Source organism: Gossypium hirsutum, chromosome A12 (genome assembly GCF_007990345.1).
Source record: "Gossypium hirsutum isolate 1008001.06 chromosome A12, Gossypium_hirsutum_v2.1, whole genome shotgun sequence".
Taxonomy (NCBI): domain Eukaryota; kingdom Viridiplantae; phylum Streptophyta; class Magnoliopsida; order Malvales; family Malvaceae; genus Gossypium; species Gossypium hirsutum.
In genome coordinates, this window is record NC_053435.1 from 105,626,519 (window position 1) to 105,648,094 (window position 21,576).

The 21,576-nt window shown below is 32.9% G+C and overlaps 2 protein-coding genes and 2 non-coding genes across 5 annotated transcripts; all 4 read left to right on the forward strand.

Annotated features, from left to right (window-relative positions):
• Window positions 1-1,747: 1,747 nt before the first annotated feature.
• On the forward strand, window positions 1,748-12,681 carry LOC107947125 (uncharacterized). Its single transcript, XM_016881687.2, has 15 exons — window positions 1,748-1,925; window positions 2,717-2,857; window positions 2,950-3,058; window positions 3,149-3,231; window positions 3,419-3,482; window positions 3,573-3,690; window positions 3,981-4,135; window positions 4,309-4,346; window positions 9,372-9,448; window positions 10,554-10,691; window positions 11,392-11,429; window positions 11,554-11,604; window positions 11,851-12,018; window positions 12,096-12,208; window positions 12,302-12,681. Exons 1-15 carry the CDS (start codon window positions 1,765-1,767, stop codon window positions 12,423-12,425), a joined length of 1,578 nt encoding a protein of 525 aa, XP_016737176.1. The 5' UTR covers window positions 1,748-1,764; the 3' UTR covers window positions 12,426-12,681.
• A 3,120-nt stretch (window positions 12,682-15,801) lies between these two features.
• On the forward strand, window positions 15,802-15,874 carry TRNAA-CGC (transfer RNA alanine (anticodon CGC)). Its single transcript has one exon. It is a non-coding gene; the product is annotated as a tRNA-Ala (tRNA).
• Window positions 15,875-15,952: 78 nt separating this feature from the next.
• Window positions 15,953-16,025, forward strand: TRNAA-CGC (transfer RNA alanine (anticodon CGC)). The gene has a single exon. It is a non-coding gene; the product is annotated as a tRNA-Ala (tRNA).
• Window positions 16,026-16,057: 32 nt separating this feature from the next.
• LOC121211156 (uncharacterized) lies at window positions 16,058-20,208 on the forward strand. Of its 2 annotated transcripts, XM_041083586.1 has the most exons (12): window positions 16,058-16,658; window positions 16,750-16,913; window positions 17,036-17,113; window positions 17,226-17,305; window positions 17,635-17,719; window positions 17,928-18,347; window positions 18,670-18,777; window positions 18,965-19,032; window positions 19,195-19,282; window positions 19,383-19,454; window positions 19,530-19,583; window positions 19,675-20,208. In XM_041083586.1, the coding sequence occupies exons 1-12, from the start codon at window positions 16,223-16,225 to the stop codon at window positions 19,753-19,755; spliced, it is 1,734 nt and encodes a 577-aa protein (XP_040939520.1). In that variant the 5' UTR covers window positions 16,058-16,222; the 3' UTR covers window positions 19,756-20,208. The 2 variants fall into 2 exon arrangements, 1 of the variants encoding a protein (XP_040939520.1); XR_005906521.1 differs by lacking the exon at window positions 19,675-20,208 and having other exon boundaries at window positions 16,076-16,658; window positions 19,115-19,282.
• The last annotated feature ends 1,368 nt before the right edge of the window (window positions 20,209-21,576 follow it).

Here is a 21,576-nt window from a genome sequence, read left to right on the forward strand (position 1 = left end):
TCTTCATCTCTAGTTGCAAGTGATGATGAGGCTTCTGCTACGTTTCTCTGAGTTCAATATCTATCGCCTTTTCTCCATGGCAGAGCCCCCTATCACCCATGATCTGACAAGTCAATCTTGCCAGAAAAAGCTTTTAGGATGTTTTAACAACTGGGAATACTAATCACAAACCATCCCGCAATGGACGGTGTACATTTAGTACCAACCACTGCAAATCAAAACAATGAATAATTGAATGGTCCACCGGTGGACCGAACCCCATCATTATTCATCCCTACCTCTTTATCATTAATTTGTAAAAATACAAATTCAATCATTATCAGTTATATATTCAAAATATATAAGATAATACCCTCACCAACTGATTCAATTCTTCTGACATAATTTGAACTCTTCTACTAGATATAAATTAACAACACCTTTAATTGCTATCATTAAATCGAAAACTTCGTTTTTTTTCAAACAATGTTTCCCCTAGTTTAGATTGTATGATCAAGTAAAAATAAAAAAAAAATTGTCTCATCATTTTAATGTATCAATTAACTCATTGTTAAAGAGATTAAATTATATCAAATTGAAGTAGATAGATCAATTGATTCTTAAATTTTAAGAAAGTAAGGAGATTAAAGCTAATTAGATCAACTCATATTGATTAGTATTGGGAAAATATTTTCCGACACCCTTTTTACATGTTTTGTATATGTGTACATATATATTTTCTGCATTGAAGGTAAAGAGTAAGAGACTGAATTTGAAATTTATTTCAACTGAAGATTTGAAATTATGCAAAATATTTGTCTTATGTTTAAGTCAATTATTTATTTTTATATTACAAATTTGAAGAACGAGACAAGTTGGAGTGAAAATGCAGTAAAAGGTTGGTGCTTAGATGGCGAAATGGCTAATAAATTATGTTTGTAAGGATTTTGGTGAGTAATTATTTAGACCCCCAGGGAACTAAATATGAGTCTTGATTATCCTTTAACAAATATTCAACAACACTAAATCATTATATTTTGTTAATTTCTGTCGACTTAATAGCACATTTAACTCTTTTTTAAAAAAAAATATTATGCCAATGATCTTAAGAGCACCAAAAACAAAAATATTAACTAAAATTAGATACAGAGAAGTTTTTCTTTTTTATTATATCAAGTAACTATAGAGAAGTTTTTCCTTTTTAAGCAAAGAATATTAATTTTAAGCAAGGAGAAAACAGAGGATAATACTTTTCTAATGAATGTTTTAAAAATTTTCTTGAAGTCATCAAGTTAGATAAATTGGTATTTTCAATGTATATTAAAATTCATTAAAAATATTAATACATACTTTTAAAATTTATAATTAATTACGTTAGCTCAAAATAAAAGTGATATTTTTTTAATATTTTTTCTCAATTTTTTTAAATATTAATTATATATATACTTTTTTTAATATTATTTTTAAAAGTATTTATAGTTCTTATTAATTTTTAAATAAGAGAATATTACGTTTGTTAAAGGCCTACGCTGACATCATTGAGTAAATTAATGCCAAATGTGTAATCCACCACAAGACAACGGATGGATAATCGACAGATATACTTGGGACATGACAGCCGCATTATCCTAATCTAACCCTACCTTACAAAACAATAATTTTTGTTTTGCTCTTTATTTATTTTTTATGAGCAAAAAGGAAAATTAAGAAACAAGCAGGGGGTATGATAGTCTTTTTATATATCAATAAGATCAAAACTGGAAGAAACAACTCGTCAGACCGGTAATGGTTAGAAGAGGAGTCGAAACAGAACACAAAATCCTCTTTCCACTGGTAAATACAGAAAAGGAAAGGTCTTTCTTTCTTTTTAAATCAAATCATTGTCGAGCTTGTCCTTTGTTTTTCGACTCTTGCTGCTTGTACAAATTCAAGAGATCAACTTTTCTGTAAGCTCTGCAGAACCTTGGTTGTTACCTTATTTTCATATGATTTTGATTGATGGTTTTTTTTTTTTGAGTTTCTTCTTCTGGGTAGCTTTTTTTAGTTGTTGGTTTAGCTGTTGATTCTGGGTTTTCACTTCTTTTTTATGGGAAATATTTTTCTAGTTGTTTAAGCTGTTAGTTATGGTTTAATTGAACCACTTTTGGTATTATATAAAGAATTAATGGGAATTCAATGGTTTGATTTTTTTTCTTCTTGTTCATGGAAACCTTGTCCCTGTTGCATATTATGTTGGCCAAGTAATTTGTGGTTAGGACTTAGGAAAATGATAGAGCTTTAAGGAATTTTAATTATATGAAGTCTGACTGATGATTATATTGTGATTTTTCTGTCTTTTCTTGGCTGATATATTCCCTAAATGTTGTCAATTTTCATGTGTAGGCACCTTGTAGTTTACTAGAGATTTAGCTAGTTGACAAGTAGGGTTATGATGGACCTGAAATCTTATATGTTTTTGTGTTTTTAAGGTCATACGCTTGCTTATTCTTCCAAAAGAACTCGAATCCCCTTTTGGAAATTAATTTGCTTATCACTTAGACTTCAGTCTTCATACACCAGCTTTTCTGGAATATTGTCTCGGGTTGTAAAGCCTTCTGAATAACTCAGGGACTAGAGCACTTATTAACAAACTCTGGACTTGGAAGCTTGTTAATCTCATCTTAAGCTTGGTTGCACTATACGAGTATGATTGCAATTTTTGGTTTTATTGGTAATAAGTTTGTACATCCTACTATAGTGAATATAACTTTATGGATGACGGTTTTGGGAAGATCAAGGTGATTCCAGATCATTTTCAAGTCTCAACTCCTCCCAGTGAGGATTCTCTTCAAAACAGAAGTTCACCTGATTCACAACCAAGTACTGGAAATTCTTCGAGGTATTACTTTCTGAAGGTGAAAAAGAGAATAATGCATTAAGGATTTCTAGTTCATATTATCTCAATATCTGTTGGTTCTTGCTTTAGGATAGGTCCCGTAGCAGTTTATGGTCTCGGCGAAAATTGAGAAGGGCTGCATTCATGTTGAATCTGTTCAGTTTACGTGGGTTGCCATGGAGTGGTGCTGATGGTCAGGAAAAGGTTCATATACTATCCTCTTTGAATTTTTCCGTTTGGTTTTATCGATGTTCAGACCTCTCTTATCACCAGAACTTTTATTTTCATTGACAGGTTCAATTGACTGCTGCAGAGTTGGAATCACTAAGGTCGGAACTTGCCGATATAGAAGAGAGAGAAGCTCACTTGAAAGCTCAGTAAGTAACAATTGAATCTTGATTTTTGAACCATGACTATATACGTGTGTCCATCATAATTTAATGTAGTGGAAGGATGATATTTAACAGTTTGAGCCATTAATGGTCTCTGAACCATTGATGTAATATTGAGATTTGGATTCAGTATTTCTACATTTCTTTTCATTGATGTTTCTGTTTTTTGCAGGTTGGAACATATCGATGAAATTTTGCGGTCAGCACGTCTTTCTGGCTATTTGTACATACGAAGTGTATGAATTGCTCTTCTTGCTACTTCATATTTTGTTCACGCATTGCTACTGTTCCAGGTAATGATTTTTCTATGTATTTTTCATTCCCAGAGGTGGACAGCGTTACCCGGAGAACCTGCTCCTATTGACGATATAGATGTTGACGACTGGCTTCCTAGATTCGTTGTTCTTCATGGCCAATGTATATTCTTCTATTTATGCTCCACAGGTAATTAGCCTTTGATGTATACTCCTTATTTTTTTCTTTTTTACTATAACAAATTGCAATATGGAAAATGACATAAAAGTTGTTGAAATTTCAAATTCGAGATGATCAAGCAATTTTTTATTTGTTCTCTTCTTTAATGAACACATCATTAAGTTTAAAATGAAGTATGGTCTAGAGTGATCACTAACAATAAAGGATTGATTCAATAGGCTGGTCGAATGTAAACACAGCATGGGCTGGTGGATCATAAACATTACTTGCTGATAAACTTCTTAATTTATACTTTGCAGATTTGAGCCCTCAAGATTCCACACTTCTGTCCGATGTTGTTGAAGTTGGTCCTCTGCCAAACTTTATAAGAGAAGGTGAAGGAACACAATATTCCTTTTATATATTAACTCGTCAAGGACTGCGTTACGAGTGTTCACATGTTTCTGAAGTACAGGTATAGTATACCTTGTGTACTCAATATGCATATATCAAAATACAATGTTTTAGACAAGTTTTTTGCATTTAGTTCTGCCATTCTAAACTCGTAGAATTCTCTTGCTCCGATTTCTTAAGTTTGTGTGTTCTCAAAATCAAATTTGACTTTGATTGTTTTCTCTCTTTTCCTAGGTGGACACATGGTTATCAGCTTTGCGGACAGACTGCAAGTTGGGTTCTGATGTTGAAGTCCCAAATGGTTCCTAACATGTGTTAGGGGTTCTTCTGTTAACAGTAACTCGGTTAGAGCTTATGCTACCCAGGTTCCTTATTTTTCTTGAGGTATTTATGTCCGATTCAAACATGTGTTCGCTCAATGATTGTCCAAACATTCGAAACAAATTGAAAATTTTCTGTATTTGATACTTGTCCCAAGTTCTTGTGACATAGGTTAGAACTAGTATATCGAACCGGCACCGGGATCTCACTAACAGTTCTTTTGTTGATGTACATATGATTGGCATTTCCAATAAATCAGCACCTTCTTGTATGAATCTCTTAGAGCTGGAATTGATTCAGTTAGAAATGAGAACTTTGGTTCCTGTTTTTCTTGCAATAAAACTGACGTGTGTTTGGATGCTAAGAAAGCTATTGGATGTTCGAAACTGTTTCGAGCAGTGGATTTTTAAAGCTTTATTGACTGCTTTTTTCTTTCCCCCCAGAAAGAAGAGAAACCCTCCAAAATTCGTTTCTTGTGATTAAAGCTCTTAATGCACTGACAAGACAGAACAAAAGATCCCATATAACTGGAATATCCAATTAAATATATATGTATGCACTGAGCTGACCACCACTAATGCACGGTAAAGCATAAGGTTGATTGAGAAGCAATCTCGTGTTGGGTCTTTGAAACAAACACAATTTTTAAAGTGTAAACTTCAGAAATAGTCCCTTATATTTGTTTAAATTTATGTTTAGGTCATCAATGGGTTATTTTTCAGAAATGACCCAAATAAATTAATTAATTATGAAAATAACTCAGGAGCAAAATCTTGTACAAAAACAACCCGTTTTATACAGTGCCAGCCGGTGCTACTAAACACATCGGCAGCACTGACCCTAAATCATTAGTCAATCATCGTTTTTGTCTGAATAAATTTTTTTGGTGTCGCCACTGTGTTTGGTGGCACCGATATGTATTTTTTTCTAAATAGACGTTAAAAATACGAATATGTTGGGGAAAGAAAAGAAAAAATAATATTTTAATAGGTGTAGTCGTCTTCTCTAGCGTTATCAAAGATTTTTTGTTTTTAAATGTGTGGCAACACCCATTTTAGGAAAAAGTCAAATTTTTTGTGTCGTCAGGCTTTAAAAATTAATTATTTTAGGTGCAATCAGGTTGTTTGGCGACTTCAAAACGGTATTGATACAAAGATAGGTATCGATACTTTTGTTAAAGTATTGATACTTTATTAATAGTGTCAATATTTTTTATTTTTACTCAATTTTTCTGAACTTCCAAGTTGAAATTGATATTGATACCAGCTAGGGATATCAATACTTGGGTCCTTGTATCGATAGTATATTGAAGGTATAGATACTTTTGATACTGAGAGCAGTTTTACAAAATGTTTGAAATTTTTTTTACACCTATACCACCACACAGCCTAGCCACCAAAAACAAAAAAACTGAATTGTTTCTGACACTGGAAACCGTGGTGGCCATTAAATATTTTTTATTTTTTTTTATTTTCTTCCCAATTTTTAATGAGTATCTGGAAAAAATACATAAACTAATCTTAAAAAAGTATATTTTTTAAAAAAGTCGATGATTGGTTAGTAATGATTGACAGTACCAGTGAACATTATAAAAAACAGGTCATTTTCGTATAAAATTTTACTCCAATTTTTTTTTTTTAAAACATAATTTGGTTGAAGATTATGATTGTTTGTGAAAGGAAAAGAAGGGAAGAAAGAAAAAAAGAAGAAGAGAGTATTACTATTACGTTATGTGGGAGAGAGAATAAATAAATACATACATACATAAGTGGCGGGAGCACAATAAAAATAAAAAATATGGCGTCCAAGTCAGAATTAACAGATTCCGTTATACTTTTAACCAATGATACCAGCAAAGTCATCAAATTATTATAAATTGCGTAACAATTGATACATCAGCGATCAAAAACTTAAACAAACATAAGGGGTTATTTTTGGAATTAACCCATTTTTAAAGGACAAAGAAAGAATAGCAATTTTTAAAAGTTTGTGTCTGCGGCTCCAAATATTATTGTATAACTGTGAATATCAAAGGTGTTTAAAAAGAAGGTTTTCCAGCAAATAAATATTGACAAAAGGAGAAACTTCCATTATTTTTTTCTCCCACGTTTTTCAGTGATTGAAGTGACAGATATATAGATGCTTCCTCTATAGTCTATTCCGATTGGGGCTTTGCTTTTGTAGTCCTTTACTTATTTATTTATTTTGTAAGGATTTATTTATGTTTAAAATATCTTTTTACTTCTCGTAAATTTAAAATGTAATTTTTATATTTTTCAGGTTTTAAAATTTCAGTTTTGTTAACAGTTAAATTCTACTATTAGTTTTATATTATTTCTAAAATTATAAATTTAGTCAATATTCTTTAAATGAATCATTTTTAGCCACTATCATTTTCGAAATTTTATTCTTAATGCAAACAATAGTCGTTAAGTCTATAAACTAATTTCTTTTAGTGATAAGCTGATATAGCGTTACGCATGCGATAATATGTTTGCTGCATTACATTTCAAGTACAACAAAACTTAATTTAAAGAATTTAATGGCCACCATTTGATCAAAATTAAAATTTTAAAATTCTAATAATACATGGACCGGAAATAATAGATTTAAAGTGTAGAGACTAAATCAACAACCTATGCATAATAAAAATACCAATAATAAAATTTAACTTTTATAAAATTAACTTAACACACGTGGAAAATGTTACGTATATATTATTTAAGGTCCATTTGTTTGGTGTAATAATTTTACAAAATATGATTTTTTTAAATTGATATTTTTTGTCGTTTGAAACATTAAATGATTATGTATAAAATATTTTCCATTATTTAGTAAATTTTTTTAAAATTATTTTTTAAAAATATATTTATAGTGAAATAAATACAATATTAACAATAATTTTTTTTCATAATTAATATGAGATCTAAAGCTTTATAACATAAAATTGAAAAAAAAATTGAAAAAAGCAAATGACCTGAAAAATATAGATCAAAATACATAAAATTCATTATATATATATATATATATATAACAAAAGGGCATGAAAATGACATGAAAAAAATTCATGCCATGAAATTCAACTTATGGCATGAAAACTGAAAAAAAAAAGTTACTTGATTTTTGTAAAATCAACTAACACGAGAAGCTTTTGTAAAATGTTTTATCAGGGTAAAATATTTTTACCAAGAAATAAGGGAAATTTTGGTTAACTTGTAAAAATATTTATATTAATCAAATGTTCTATTTATTTTTATATTAAGACAATATTGTGCTTTAGCGTATTAGCACATTCTAACCCACGTATTCCTATACCGACGATGATATTGATATAAGCTAAGTTAAATTTCAATCGATACATTAATATATTTATTTTTTGTTAACAAACATAGGAAAAATATTTTCTGTAAATTTTTTAACACCAAGCAAACGAATCCTAAATTCAAAATTTCAAATTTGTAAATGATGGTGGTGGATTTTGGTGTTGAGATTTAGGAGGATTAATTAAAATTTTTCAAAGAGAATTTAATGAGAATGCAAGTGGAAGTAAAACTTTCAAAACTTTTAAATGCCCCTTGAGAATTGACCAAAAAAAAAGTTGTAAAGATATAATTAAATTTTTAAAAGATTTAACAGTCTAAAAAGACACTTAAAATATTTTTAGGTCTAGGCCCCATTACCATCCGCCTCTAAGTGATATACTTTTTATTTTTTAAGCAATACACCCATCACATTATATATATATATATATTAATCATGACGAGTGGTGATTACTCACTTAGTTTCTTAATTAAAAAATTATAAGTTCTATCTTGATTTATAAAAATAGAACATATTTCACGACATTGCGACTAGCAAAAAAAAATTGTATATATTAACGTATCAAAATAAAAAATAATTATTTATTTTAAAATTGTAATATAATAAAAATATAAAAATAGAAATAATCCAATTTTGTTGAGAATATGTTAACCCTATATATAATTGAAAAAATATGAAAAAAATGATAAAAACTTAAAAAGTCCTAAACATAATCATGAGATGTAATATGGTGATTGCTTACATCATCTCTTAATCATAAGGTTGAGGGTTTAATCCACGCCCATGAGTTTAGTCACAACTACTAGCGATGGACTCGAGTCATAAGATTGGAAAACGATAATAGACAAAAATCATGTTTAAATTAATTGAAATGTTTAATTTATTATTATAATTTATAATATAAATGTTTATATTATTATTTATTTATACTTTTTTCTTTTCTCTTTTACAGTTTAGTTTTTTAATGAAACAATTTTGAATATCATGAATTTACGAATTAAAATTTAAGCATATTTGATCTCCAATATTTATTGTTAGATCGAATTGGACCTAATGTACATTCTTATACTCATCTATGTGTACTGATAGTCAAATTATTACATGAAACTTGCTAGTCATACTTTTAAAAAATTAATTGTCCAATGACTTAAATAATTTTTTTTGAATAGTTTAATGATTTAAATGAAAACTTTTAAATAGTTTAAGTGATAATTTTGTAATTTATTAAAATTAAATGACTAAAACATAAATTTACTAATAGTTTAATGACTTTGAGTTAGTTTACCCTTTAAATATTTAATTTTTTTATTTATGTTATAATATTTTATTTAAATTAATTTATAATAACCACCGACGGACATTCATTAGCCGAACAAAAAAACCTAACCGCGCAACCCAAAAGAAGTGAGCTCAGCCTCACCCCATTCAAAATCTCGGTCACGAGTCACGATTTCGTCCGATGGTACTTTATTCTAAAGTAATAATAACAATAATAATAGACCCATTCGACGAACGAACGTTTGGCTCCTATAAATACAAGCCTCTCATTTTCACTCTCCTTATCTCTCTCTTCTACTATCAAAACACATCACTGCCCTTGCACTCGGCTCATACCAATCAATCAAAATCCCCAAAAAAATATTAAAAAAAATGAGCTCTCAGATTTTCAGATCTGCTTCTAGAGCCGCCAGGTCTCTCCTTTCAGCATCCAAGGCTTCTCGCTTTTACTCTGGTAAACGTCTTTGCTTCATTTCTCTCTTGTTTGGGAGCTGATAGATGGCTGATCTGTGAAGTGATTTCTTTCGACGAATATACATATTTCCCGATAATGCAACTTTGATTGCTTTCTTTCATAATATTATCAGTTTTCGGATAAAGAAAATTTCAATAAATGTGGAATAACTGATTTGAAAGCATTTGTTAAGGGTATCGTTTTATTAGTATCCATAATTTTAGATCAATCCCGTGGTTGATTTTCAACTCTGATTTTTAATTTTCTGTATTTGTCTATGAAGCATCGAAGCTGATAATTTTATTTGAACATTTTGCATTAACTTGTGCTGATATTGAAAATACTTTTTTTCCGTTCATTTGTTTTTCACTTTTGTTTGGATGGAAATTGTCCTATTCGCCTGTTTAGCAACCCCAAACCACTTTCTAAAAAACTTAAAGTCTAGCTTTTAATTATTACCAATTTATTTGTGTTAGTACTATACTTTTTCTTTTGAAAGCTGCGAAAAGTTAAACCTAACACCTGTAACTATTCTTGACGTAGACACCCAAAAGGGTAAAGATTAGAAGAGATATGTTACTTTCCATGCTTTTCGTTGTGGAATCAATTCTCATTTTGTTGCCCCTTAATGATTTGCTTTACATACACTATTAAAGAGAAAAGAAAAAAGATTTATTCCAAATCGTTATGCACCTATGCTACCCACATGATCTGTCTGTCGCTTTGCTTCAATTCTATTGGTTCTGTGTTCTTTCTTTCCTTTGATGATTTCGTCGATATTTGAGAACACTTGCTTTTTCTCTCGAAGAAACGGCTCAAGTCGCTATGTGCTTAAGTTGGGAATATAATATGGTTAGGGAATTTCTATCGGGCTTGCACCTAATCACTTTCATGAGCTAACTTAGTTGGCGGCATGTGTTATAGAACTATTTCTGTTTGTAAACTAAAAAAAGTGTGCATTATGTTAAATGTGAATGTGTTGGTCCATGTGTGAGATTCTACTTTCATACACTGTGACTTTTGGTCCATGTGGTGAAAATGCTGGTTTTGTAGCATGCAAAACAATATGTTTTAAGCTTTTTAGCTATTGTGTTGTGGTCTGTAGAAGGGCGAGCTGTAGCTGCCGCTGCAGCAGTTTCACTTGGCGGTAAAGTGCCTCTTTTGGCTTCAGCTTATGGAAGTACTGCTTCTGCCAATGCATCTAGAGCATGGCTTTCAGGAGTTTTTGCTCTTCCAGTGGCAGGTTTGGATGACTTGAAACTTTTTTCCGAGTTTATCTTCCAGTGGCCTCTATTTTTCATTTGGAGTAATTCTTTCTGTTATCCCTGTCATACTTGTAAAATAAAATGGATGATAAAATAAAAGGGTCCAGGGCAAGTTCCTAGCTTTAGAACTTTGGGTGAAAGAAGAGGAGCCTGGTCTCTTGCTTAAGTTTTAGCATTGTGGCTTTATTGTGATGCATTTTAGACTTGATTTCTTCCTTAAATTTCTCCCAACATTGTGCCCCGATCCCAAATAATGTACCGGCCATCATCATATATCTGTGCATTGGTCTAACTTGATTCTGCTGCCTTTTCTTCTTTTTGCCCATCCGCTTTCTTTTCTGTGTCCATCTACTGCCAGCTTCACAGTTATTCACACAAAATAGCTTATCGTGCTACCTTTATCCTTGAAATGAATTTTGATTGGTTGTATGATGATGACGAAGAATAATTTTATTTGCCAGATGGCTCAAGTTTCTACCTACTTTCACTTTTGGAATTAATTCTAAAACAGAATGAAGAGTATTAGCAGTGTAGATGCTGTGGGTTAAAATGGAAAATGAAAAGAAGAAAGTATAGCTTTATGATTGTGATATTTTTACTTTCCCCTCAACCCCAAAAAGGGAAAAAGAATAAAACGAAAGAATATGTCCTGAATGTCTGTTTTCATCATCTTTGTAGCTTACATGCTTCAGGAGCAGGAGGTTCATGCTGCAGAGGTAATCCATCACCATTCAATTATGTAGCTATTACTTTGTATTTTCCATTGTTTATGCTATTCATCTCCTTTTCTCTTCTTCTTTTTTCTTCTCTGTGTGTGATGAACCATTTTTCTTCATTCAGATGGAGCGCACCTTCATTGCTATCAAGCCAGATGGAGTGCAAAGAGGGCTGGTGAGGTTCATCTGACCTTTCTCGTCAATTTAAGGAATCTTCCAATCATCTTATTCTATATTGAAATAAGGAACATCAACAAATTTGTATTATTTTATTATTATCCATACTTCTTGCATTCTGCTTGTGGTTGACGGAAAATATATACTGCAAATTATGATTTTCTCTCCTTTTCAGGTTTTACAGTTTTTGGTCTTTTGGATTGAAACATGTCAGATAGCTAACTAAAGCCTGTGTCTATTCCAGATTTCGGAGATCATCTCTCGTTTTGAGCGCAAAGGGTTCAAGCTTGTGGCTATCAAGTTGGTAGTTCCTTCAAAGGAGTTTGCCCAGAAACATTATGATGACTTGAAGGAAAGACCCTTTTTCAATGGCCTGTGTGAATTCCTCAGCTCGGGCCCTGTTCTTGCCATGGTAAAAAGAAACTAGAAACCTTATCATCTCTTCGTATTTGCTTCAGGCTGAGCTAAGCTAATCTCATTCACATGCAGGTCTGGGAAGGAGAGGGAGTGATCAAATACGGCCGGAAACTCATTGGAGCAACAGATCCTCAAAAATCAGAGCCTGGAACCATCAGAGGTGATCTAGCCGTGGTTGTCGGAAGGTATAAGCTTTTGTTGTTACTTTACGTAAGTTTTTACATTGCATGAACTTGTTCACCATGGATATGAGCTTGAGCTGTTCTTTTGCCCTGCAGGAATATAATTCATGGGAGTGATGGTCCTGAGACTGCCAAGCATGAAATCAACTTGTGGTTCAAGCCACAAGAGTTGGTTAACTATACAAGCAACGCTGAGAAATGGGTCTATGGAAACAACTGATGAGGGCATGTTTTTTCAAGTTAATCAGTAGTAGTTCAGGAAAATTTAGTCCCACATCAGGTGTGGGTTAGAGGCATAATTTTTTAGAATAAATGCGTTTTATGGAGGTGAGGAGCATTGAGCCAAAAGCTTTGATTTTTGTTATAGTTAAACTAGTGCTCAAAAAATAATATCTTTTTCTTTTCTTCAGACTCAAAATAATAATCCCTTTCACCTGTTTAATATAGGGTGGAAATACTGCACTTTTCCCATTTAATTATTTCTCCTTGGGCTTAAGTTTTTGAACTTGTTTTGATAAGGGAATGACTATTATAATGTTATTTTTAAGTCCATGGGTAAAAACCGGTGTTCCCTACTTCCCTTGTCTGTGGATAAGTCAACCTTCATAGAAAATTTTACTCATTTAAGTTGATAACATTTGTAAAATGAATAAAACAATAAACTATCAATTTTAAGAGTTGCAGTGTGATAATTGTTTAAAAATCGTGGCACTTTAATTAGTATTTGTCAAAATGCTAAAAGCAAGCTCATCTTTAATTGACGTAATAATTATGTTTGATAAAGACGGATTCGAAATTAATTATATTTAATGATTGGACTTTAATAACAAACTTGAAATCCGCCAAGCCAACCTATATAAATGCCAGTTTCTACATGCTCTGTTCACTCGTTTTGCTGTTAGCGTAACAGCCAAGCATCTAAAGCCTTCAAACACAAATTTCCCCTTTATTTCCTGCTTCGAAAACCCAAACCCCTAGCGTACCTGGGAATTCCTTTCGCATTCCTCGTCAAAGCTCCTCGTTAGATCTCTCTTTTTCCAGGAAAAAAAAAGGGTAAGTTTCTCTCTTCGAATCCTTTGCATTTTTCTTGAATCCCTCTCATATGATCTGCAAATTTGTATATTAATTGTTTGTTTGGTGAGTTATTTTCCCGTGTAAACCTTACTCGGTTGTCTAGGCTTCTTTTTCCCTTTTTTTTAATAACTTTTTTGGGGATTTATTTGTTGGTTTGGTGAGTGGTGACGGAGGGTTTTTGTTATTATTATTATTAATTCTCTTACATTTTGGTTTCTTAATTTTAATCTTTTACGTAGCAAAGTGATAAATTATATCGTGGAAGCTATTTATTATGTAAATTTTATTTTAGAATCTCTTGAAAAGGCTTTCCTTATTTCCTATGTGAGTATATTGTGTGTTTCTCACTTCAGATTGAACTGCCTTTTATTAAACTTTTTTTTTTATTTCAAATTGTCTTCATCAACTGATTTGGATTATTAAAACTGTTTACTTTGTCATATGGAGGCTAATCCACTTACAAGTGAAGCAATAGCTCTCACAGAAAAGAAAATGTACATGACACTGGGTGAGCTATTAGCTGTTTGGTCCTTCTTAAAGTTATGTTCTTTAAGGGGAAAATAGTCTTCTGATTTTCCTTTTTTTTCTATGGACATAGATGACATCATTAAATTGTCAAAAAAAAAAAAACTTAAAATAAAGTCAAGAAGCAGCAAAGTGCACCTGTATGAATTTTCTTAGTCAAGATCATTTTGTCACTGCATGATGGAATTGATATTCTTATCTAATTTTATTTTCTTTAACATCAGAATAAAAGCTACAAACCTGTGAGTAATGCTGCTAAAGAGAAGGCTTTTAAGGTTCGACAGCATATGGACTCGTGTTCCTCTCTTAGACAGGTCTGTGGTTTTTAATTTTTTTTTCCTGTTGATAAATTTCTAATGTACTTGGTCCATATGTTAATTAGGAAACCTTTTTTTTTCTCCTTTATGTTCCATGGTTTATCAGGGGGTTCTAGCTCAAAGAAGGTCAAATATCCAGGGAAACTGATTTCCCTTTACTGCTGAGGCTTCACGTAGAGCTGCAGTTGCCCCACTTCGATTTGGAGCTTTTAATGGTAGCAAAGTGTCTAATTTCAAATAGCTCATATTGTTGCTTTATGTGAGCAGCTATTATTTCTTATAACTGGAATTGTTGCAACTGCAAGAATTACTGCCTATGTAATGGCTGTTTTCTGTCTTTGAATTATTCCAGGTAAATCATGGATCTTCTACAATATTGATGACCTGTGGAATATGGTCCTGATAACTTATATCGAATTGCATGCTATGTGGAACTCCTAAAATTTGACAAATTTCTTGTGGAAAGAGTTGCCAAATTTGGGATTATCTTGAAGTGTTTGGCTTTTGTTATTCACACTACCCAAAGTAGTATGCTTGTAGCCTGAGCTTTGTATCTGTGGTGTGCAAGATCCTTAATCTGGTTAAGTGGTTAGTACTCTGGAATTAGTTTTCTGCCTCTTGGTTTGCATATTGAAGGATCAAGTGGCAGGTGTGATGCGTTTGAAGAGGATGAATTTAGAAACACGACACCTTGTTTGATGATTGCAATTGTGCAAGAGCTGTAAATGTGCATTCACTAGATTAATATCGTTCCTTTAGGTGGCTTGTTACATGACTGGAGGACAAGCTCTTCATTTGTCTGGAAATGTTAATTGGGTAGTGTGTGTCCCAATGGGTTCTGTAGTTTCTTCTGCTGGGACTTTCCTTTGATTTTGTTTTTCCTTATCAAGTGTTTTGATCACTTTTGATTCTTTGATGGCTATAGTCATTGGGAGGCTGCATTTCTTCAATTTGCACTACTAGTTTTGACTAGTCTCGAGGCATGTGATTTATCTTATGAGCGCTTTTTTTTTTTTGGTCCACTGTTGATGCTTCATCTCTCATCATTTCTAGGATCTCTTACCTGCTAAATTTCCTCGGTTAAGCTACTGATTGATTGACACCATGATATTCAATTTAAAATTGACAAAATTTGGCAAAGAGAATATTCTGCTGCCTCTGGTGCCTTGTTGAGATATATTTGAGCTAGAAATAATGAAGCAGGAAGAATATTAGATTGGGGAATGCTGAAAGGGATAAGTCGATTTTATCTACTTCTTTAGATGTAAATTTAACATATATTACTGAAACTTTGGTGGCATCTAGTACTGTGTTGATTTTCTTCACGAGGCTGGATTTAATATCCCTTGAAAAAGGACTATAAAGCTAGTGGAGTCTGCGGAAAATGCACTTTTATACAGTTTTAAACATCACACTTTGAATTGAAAACGCACTTTTATAATGTCAAAGTTGATATTTTTAGGTCAATTTTTTCCTTAATTATTTTAAATAATTTAATTGATTAAAATTATAAACATATATATTTTAAATGTAGTTCATTCAAAGTTTTTATACTATATATATATTCTCAAAATTCTGTTCATAACAAATTTTTTTTAAAAAAAGGGCTAGAGTTGGACTTAAGATTAAAAGAATTTACTAAAGATATAAAAGAGTTTTTAAAGATACCAACTGCTGCTTGGGGGTGTAGCTCATATGGTAGAGCGCTCGCTTCGCATGCGAGAGGCACGGGGTTCGATTCCCCGCACCTCCATTACACCTTTTTTTTTAAATACTGCAGCTTTTTTAGATCAATAGATGAAAATTATAATAAAAATTATGAGATCACAATGGGGGTGTAGCTCATATGGTAGAGCGCTCGCTTCGCATGCGAGAGGCACGGGGTTCGATTCCCCGCACCTCCATTTTTTAAACGCAAACACCAAACGTGCACAGTGCAAACAAAACGATCCTTTTCCCATCCAATTTGTCCTCTGAACCTCTCGTTCCTCACCTTCTTTTTTGGTCCAAACTTACACCCCAAAAAATAGAAAGAAAAAAAAAAGTTTGAACGGAAATCAAGTGCATACACTCAAATTCCTGTCCTAAGCAGAGGCTAAAAATGAGTCTGAGCTTAGCTTCTTCACCATGGCTGTCTCGCTTTTCCCCTCCGAACACTAAATTTCCCGACTATTATTCTCCAAACAACTTCACTCTCTTTTCCCTCCTTTTACGCTCTAATCCACTTTCTTCTCTCAAAACCAACGGCCCTTTCAAACTCAAAGCTTCCTTAAACGAAACCCAATCAAACGGTGTCGTTAAGGAGGAGGAAACCTTCGGTTTAGACGAGGCGCTACTGAGCAGAGTCTCGGCTACTAAAGATGCTGACGAAGCACTCGAAATGATCGCTCAAAGTCAGAGTGAAAGCGGTGAACAACTAAGCGGCGGTGTCGTAAGTATTTCTGATTGTCGTTTGATAATAAACGCCGCGCTTGATCGTAGCAATGCTGACTTGGCCTTGTCTGTTTTCTACGCCATGCGTTCCAGTTTCGACACAGGTTTTCTTTTTTCTTCCCCTTTACTGGTTGACTTTAAAACATGAAAAAATAGTCTTTGTATTGTAGTTATTCGATGTTTTTTTGGTAATAGGTGTGAGTGAGAATAGGCCATTGGTTGATAGATGGAAATGGTCAAGACCCGATGTTGGGATTTACACTACATTAGTTCTAGGCTTGGCTACATTGTTAAGGGTCTCTGATGCTCTTAAAATGATCGATGATATTTGCCGAGTTGGAGTTTCTCCTGGTGAGGAGGTGTGGACCAAGTTCTTTCTTTAAACTTCTTTAGCTATAGCAAAAAAAAAAAAAAAAAGGTTTCTTTGGATCAATCTGAATGAAAAAAAAATTTCTGGATCTTTTTGTTTCTCTTTTGAAAGGTTCCTTTTGGGAAAGTTGTAAGGTGTCCCATTTGTTCCATTGCTGTTGGTGTTGCACAACCACAACTTGGAATTCAGGTAAATAATATTGTAGCTTTTTGAAAGGCTCCTTAAGTTATGGAGGCTTGAGCTGAAATATGTGCATCTTTTACTCAAGATTTTTGCTTTCTATATTTATACGTTTCTGCAGATTGTATGTTGTGCCAAATGTCGCTACAAGTATGAGCTTGTTTCTGGCAACATAATTAGTGTTGACTCAGAAGAAATCAGGTTGGTTTGTTTCTGTATATTTTCCTTTCTGGGATGTTTGACTTATCCCCAGGAGCTAGTTCTGACCTGCCGTGGCATTTAACTTATAGCTTGGTTTGTGTTCATATCTCGGTCATCAAAGTTTATTCAGACCCTTCATTTTTCTTTGAAGTATTTGTGGTCTATGCCAGTATGAATGCACTATGTTTATGAGTTGAATTAACTGACTATAAAGCAACAAATTTTATTTGCTCCATTTTGGTTTTAGTGTTGATAACACACTATATTCGTGTATGGTGTTGATGCCGGGATATTCACTTTTGCTAAGGAACTCCTCCTGCCGAACGCAGCATGGAGATTCCAGCATGGAAAAGGGGGCTAAAATCTCTGCAAATACTGAAACAAAGAGTTCCTGCTGCTGTTCATTCTATTCTGGTATGTATTCACTACCTTGTTTAGCCATTCGGTTTTTCTGATTTGACAATATGCTCTTTTGGATTCAAAACTTGGTTTTTGTATCATTCAGTGTGCTATTTGTTCATATTATTTATTTCATCAGTGATGACAAACTTCTTTTCCTTTTCCCCCTTCAAAATCCTCTCTGAACATTCTTTAATTAGTTCCACCTACATCCACATTGTAGGTACAAACCCCTTCTGGTGTGGCACGTACACACAGGTTTGCTACTGAAACAGTTGAGCTTCCTGCACAAGAAGGAGAAAGGGTAACCATTGCTTGTGCTGCTCCTTCAAATGTTTATAGAGAGGTCGGTCCCTTCAAGTTTAGTCCTAAGGCACCTAACTTTTACCCTGGGGAACCGATGTGCCTGACAAACCACAAAGATGGCAGGGAATCGCAATTACTAAGAGCCCCTGCAAAAGATGGAAACACTTCCATACTTAAGCCTCAGTTTGTCATTCCACTACTCACTGTTCTGGCTGCTGGAGATGCTGCCTCAGGGGTAATAGACCCAAGCTTACCACAATTGCTTTCAGTAGCTGCTGTAGGATCACTTGCTGTTGGAGCAAGTTTAAATGCTGTCATTTTTCCACAATTAAATCTGGTAAGCTGCTATCTTGACTCGATTTTTTTTTTCTTCTGGTCAGCTATCTTGACTTGATTTAGTTTATCATTTTTCTGCAAAACCTTAAAACCCTGTTATCATTGAGGTCCCTACCCTTTTTCAAGGCTACATCATTTAAACTATGTTTCTCACAACACTGTTTCTACATCATTTAAACGTTTCTTGCTCATGGCAATCAAGATAACTTAATTCGGCTCTGAATCTGTTTCCACCATTTCTATGGAACCTGTTAAGGAAGAAAAAAGAAAAACAATTTTCTTGGACAGAATAAATGTACTCATTTAGTGATTGATGGTAACAGCTTCCTCAGAGATCAGTGGAAACAACTGCCATCAAACAGCAGCTGTTATCTCAGTATGATGTATTGCAGTCTCGCATCAGGGACCTAAAAGAAGCTGCTGAAAAAGAGGTACTATCAGGGACCTAAGACTATCTGTTAATCGCCTAGATATAAGTTGAAAGAATGTATTTTTCCAAATATGTTAGATAAATCACACTTCACAATCAATCTGTTAGTCAATAGTGTTTATCTAAGTCAGTTCATCCTAGGGTGGCTTGATATTTAAGTCAAGAAGCTTGTTCATTTCTTGGTGTAGGTTTGGATGCTGGCTCGCATGTGCCAATTGGAGAACAAAATTTTTGCCGTAGGAGAACCTTCATATCGGTGAAACTCTACACATTCTAATTACTGTGTTCTTAATTAATTTTATGCCTACTGGTCTTAAAATAAACATCTTTTCCATCAGCCATCATCGTGTTATCTGATGGCTCATAGGTACTTGATTTTCAGTACGGTGGAACAACGTTTCTTTGTTATCTTTTTCAGTGCCCGAAGAAGTAGAATCAAAAGGGTGCGGGAAGGCTTGGAGAATTCGCTTAGGGGAAGGATTGAACTTATTGATAGTTTTGCAAGAGTAACTCTTTCTATTATCGAAACCTTAACAACTCTTCATTTATGTTTAGTTTTTATGACTCTATCATATTAATGTATATGTGGTATTTTATACTCATTAGATATCGTCCATGATTGAAATCGAGGTGGAAATGGACTCGGATGTTCTAGCTGCTGAAGCAGCAAGCAATGCAGTGAGCACTAAATCTATATGTATCGTCTGTGCATTTAGCAAGCATATGTAGGAAGTAACAATTCTTTTTCTGTAGGAAACCATTGCTGAGCAGATACAACAAATCATGGAGCTTGAGAATCTTGAAGAGGCATGTTCCTATCTCTCAAAGCAATTTTCCTTTAATGTTCTTCAGCATGTCATTTGACTTTCAATTGATGTCTTCTGACATGTTTATACAGAAATGGAAACTCCAAGCCGAGGCAAATGACGAGGCAGAAAGACTACTTAGTTCCCAATCTATACCTACTGAACAGATTTAGATATCCAACCAGTAAATATTTGATTCAAGCAACACTCATTTTACATTGTTAAGCACCAAACCTGTGGATCGTTGTCTGCTTTCTCCCTAGGACATTATTTTTTTGATTAGATCAGACCAAAAGTCGAGGAATCAACATCAGGAACTAGATGTCAGACACCGATCCAAATACCCTTTGAAGCATTTCAATCAAATAATTGATGAGATGTGGGAAGATGGTCGCAACAAAACATCAATATTCCTGGTCATATATCCAAGAGCTATTCCAACAACTTGCTGGATAAACTTGGTTCAAGCCTTACTCTTTATATGTTAAATTTCATTTTTCTCTTGTATTAGATGAACTCATGGAATTCACTTTGGAACTTGTAAATTTTGCAGCAAATTGTATGTAATAATGGAAACTGATAAAGTAATGGTGAAAGCCTGTGTTATGCTTGTCGTTTCCTTTATATATAGAGAAAGTCCAGGTCCAATGGCTTTTTCGGGTTTGTAAATGGAGAAAAGGTTTCCTAACTGTCCGTAAAATTCGAGGAGAAATACGGACAAAGTTGGCCAGCTTGTTAGACTCGTCTTAGGTTTGATTCTTTTACTATTCGTATTCTGATTCTCTCTTAAAAAAAATTTTCATTTGCGAACAAGGTAAATGATGCTATTCGAAAAGTTCAGTTTTAATTTGATAATTATTGAGCTAGGTCTGAGTTGGGTGAGTTTAACAATAGTCGGCTTGAATGGCTCATGAGTTTTATCGAGTTATTCAAGTTTTTCTTTTTTAATATATATATTTTAAATATTTTATATTATTAAATTATGATATTGCCTATATTATTAATGCTAAAATTAATTATTAAATTAAATCCGAGGGTTAATACGTATAAGTTTAATTGAGTTTGAACTTGAATAGTTTAATTATATCTTGAATCAGGTTTAAACTTAAAAAATAGATGTTCAATTGAGAGCTTGAGCTGAATATTAAACTTCAAATTTTAGATTGAGCTTATTAATATTTGAACTCGATTTAGTCTGATTATATCCTATCATTGTTATCGTACTATGTAAAATTCTTAAAAAAATGAATCCCTCGAAAATTCCTATTTTAAAAAGGTTTATAGAATATGATTATGGAATTTTTTTTAAATCTAGTCTAGAATATGAATTATGAAAAACTCTCTTCTTTGTTTTACAATTTGTTTAATTTTCTTTTTTAACGTCAAAGGAATATTTGGTATTAAAATGTTAAAATTCCATTTGTTAGGTTTTGTTTGTTTGGATGGATAATATTGAAATGCAAACCTCCACTAGCCATATAATTTATTTAATCAGGAAAATGAATTGATTAATAATCCAAACGCTGCCATTTGTGATTATGGATTGAAATTTAAAAACTTAAAAATGCATTTTTGGACTTTAGAGGGTCTGTCCCCCACCCTATAGACAAATATGAAAACCTAGAGGGAAAACCCAAACCTCGGGAGCTCAGTGTGTATTTTGAATAGCCAAACGCGTCTTTATTTTATAAGTGGCAAACTAAAATTTTGTCATTAAATTCGATAGCATTTTTCAATTTGATCTTTGAACTTTTTTTATTCACATTAGTCTTGAAATTCAATATTTTTTTCAATTTAAACTCTGGATTTGAATTCCGTTCTGGAGTAATAATATGCAACTTTGTGTCCCATAATCGTTTGAAAATTAAAAAAAAATCTATATGAAATCTAGAAAAAAGAAAAAATATATAATTTATATAAAAAAATCCAGGTGATAACATGGTGCATTCTCAAAATATCACGTCATCATACTTAAACAAAACCCAAGTTCAGGA

What these genes read in the sequence shown, in the direction of transcription:
- LOC107947125 (XM_016881687.2), top strand. Translation starts at nt 1,765, where the DNA reads ATGGTTAGAAGAGGAGTCGAAACAGAACACAAAATCCTCTTTCCACTG. An exon ending in GGCTTCTCGCTTTTACTCTG is followed by an intron (nt 9,449 to 10,553) that starts GTAAACGTCTTT and finishes TGTGGTCTGTAG; the next exon opens with AAGGGCGAGCTGTAGCTGCC. An exon ending in ATGGAGTGCAAAGAGGGCTG is followed by an intron (nt 11,605 to 11,850) that starts GTGAGGTTCATC and finishes TGTCTATTCCAG; the next exon opens with ATTTCGGAGATCATCTCTCG.
- LOC121211156 (XM_041083586.1), top strand. Translation starts at nt 16,223, where the DNA reads ATGAGTCTGAGCTTAGCTTCTTCACCATGGCTGTCTCGCTTTTCCCCT. An exon ending in CTGCTGTTCATTCTATTCTG is followed by an intron (nt 17,720 to 17,927) that starts GTATGTATTCAC and finishes TCCACATTGTAG; the next exon opens with GTACAAACCCCTTCTGGTGT. An exon ending in TTATTGATAGTTTTGCAAGA is followed by an intron (nt 19,283 to 19,382) that starts GTAACTCTTTCT and finishes TATACTCATTAG; the next exon opens with ATATCGTCCATGATTGAAAT.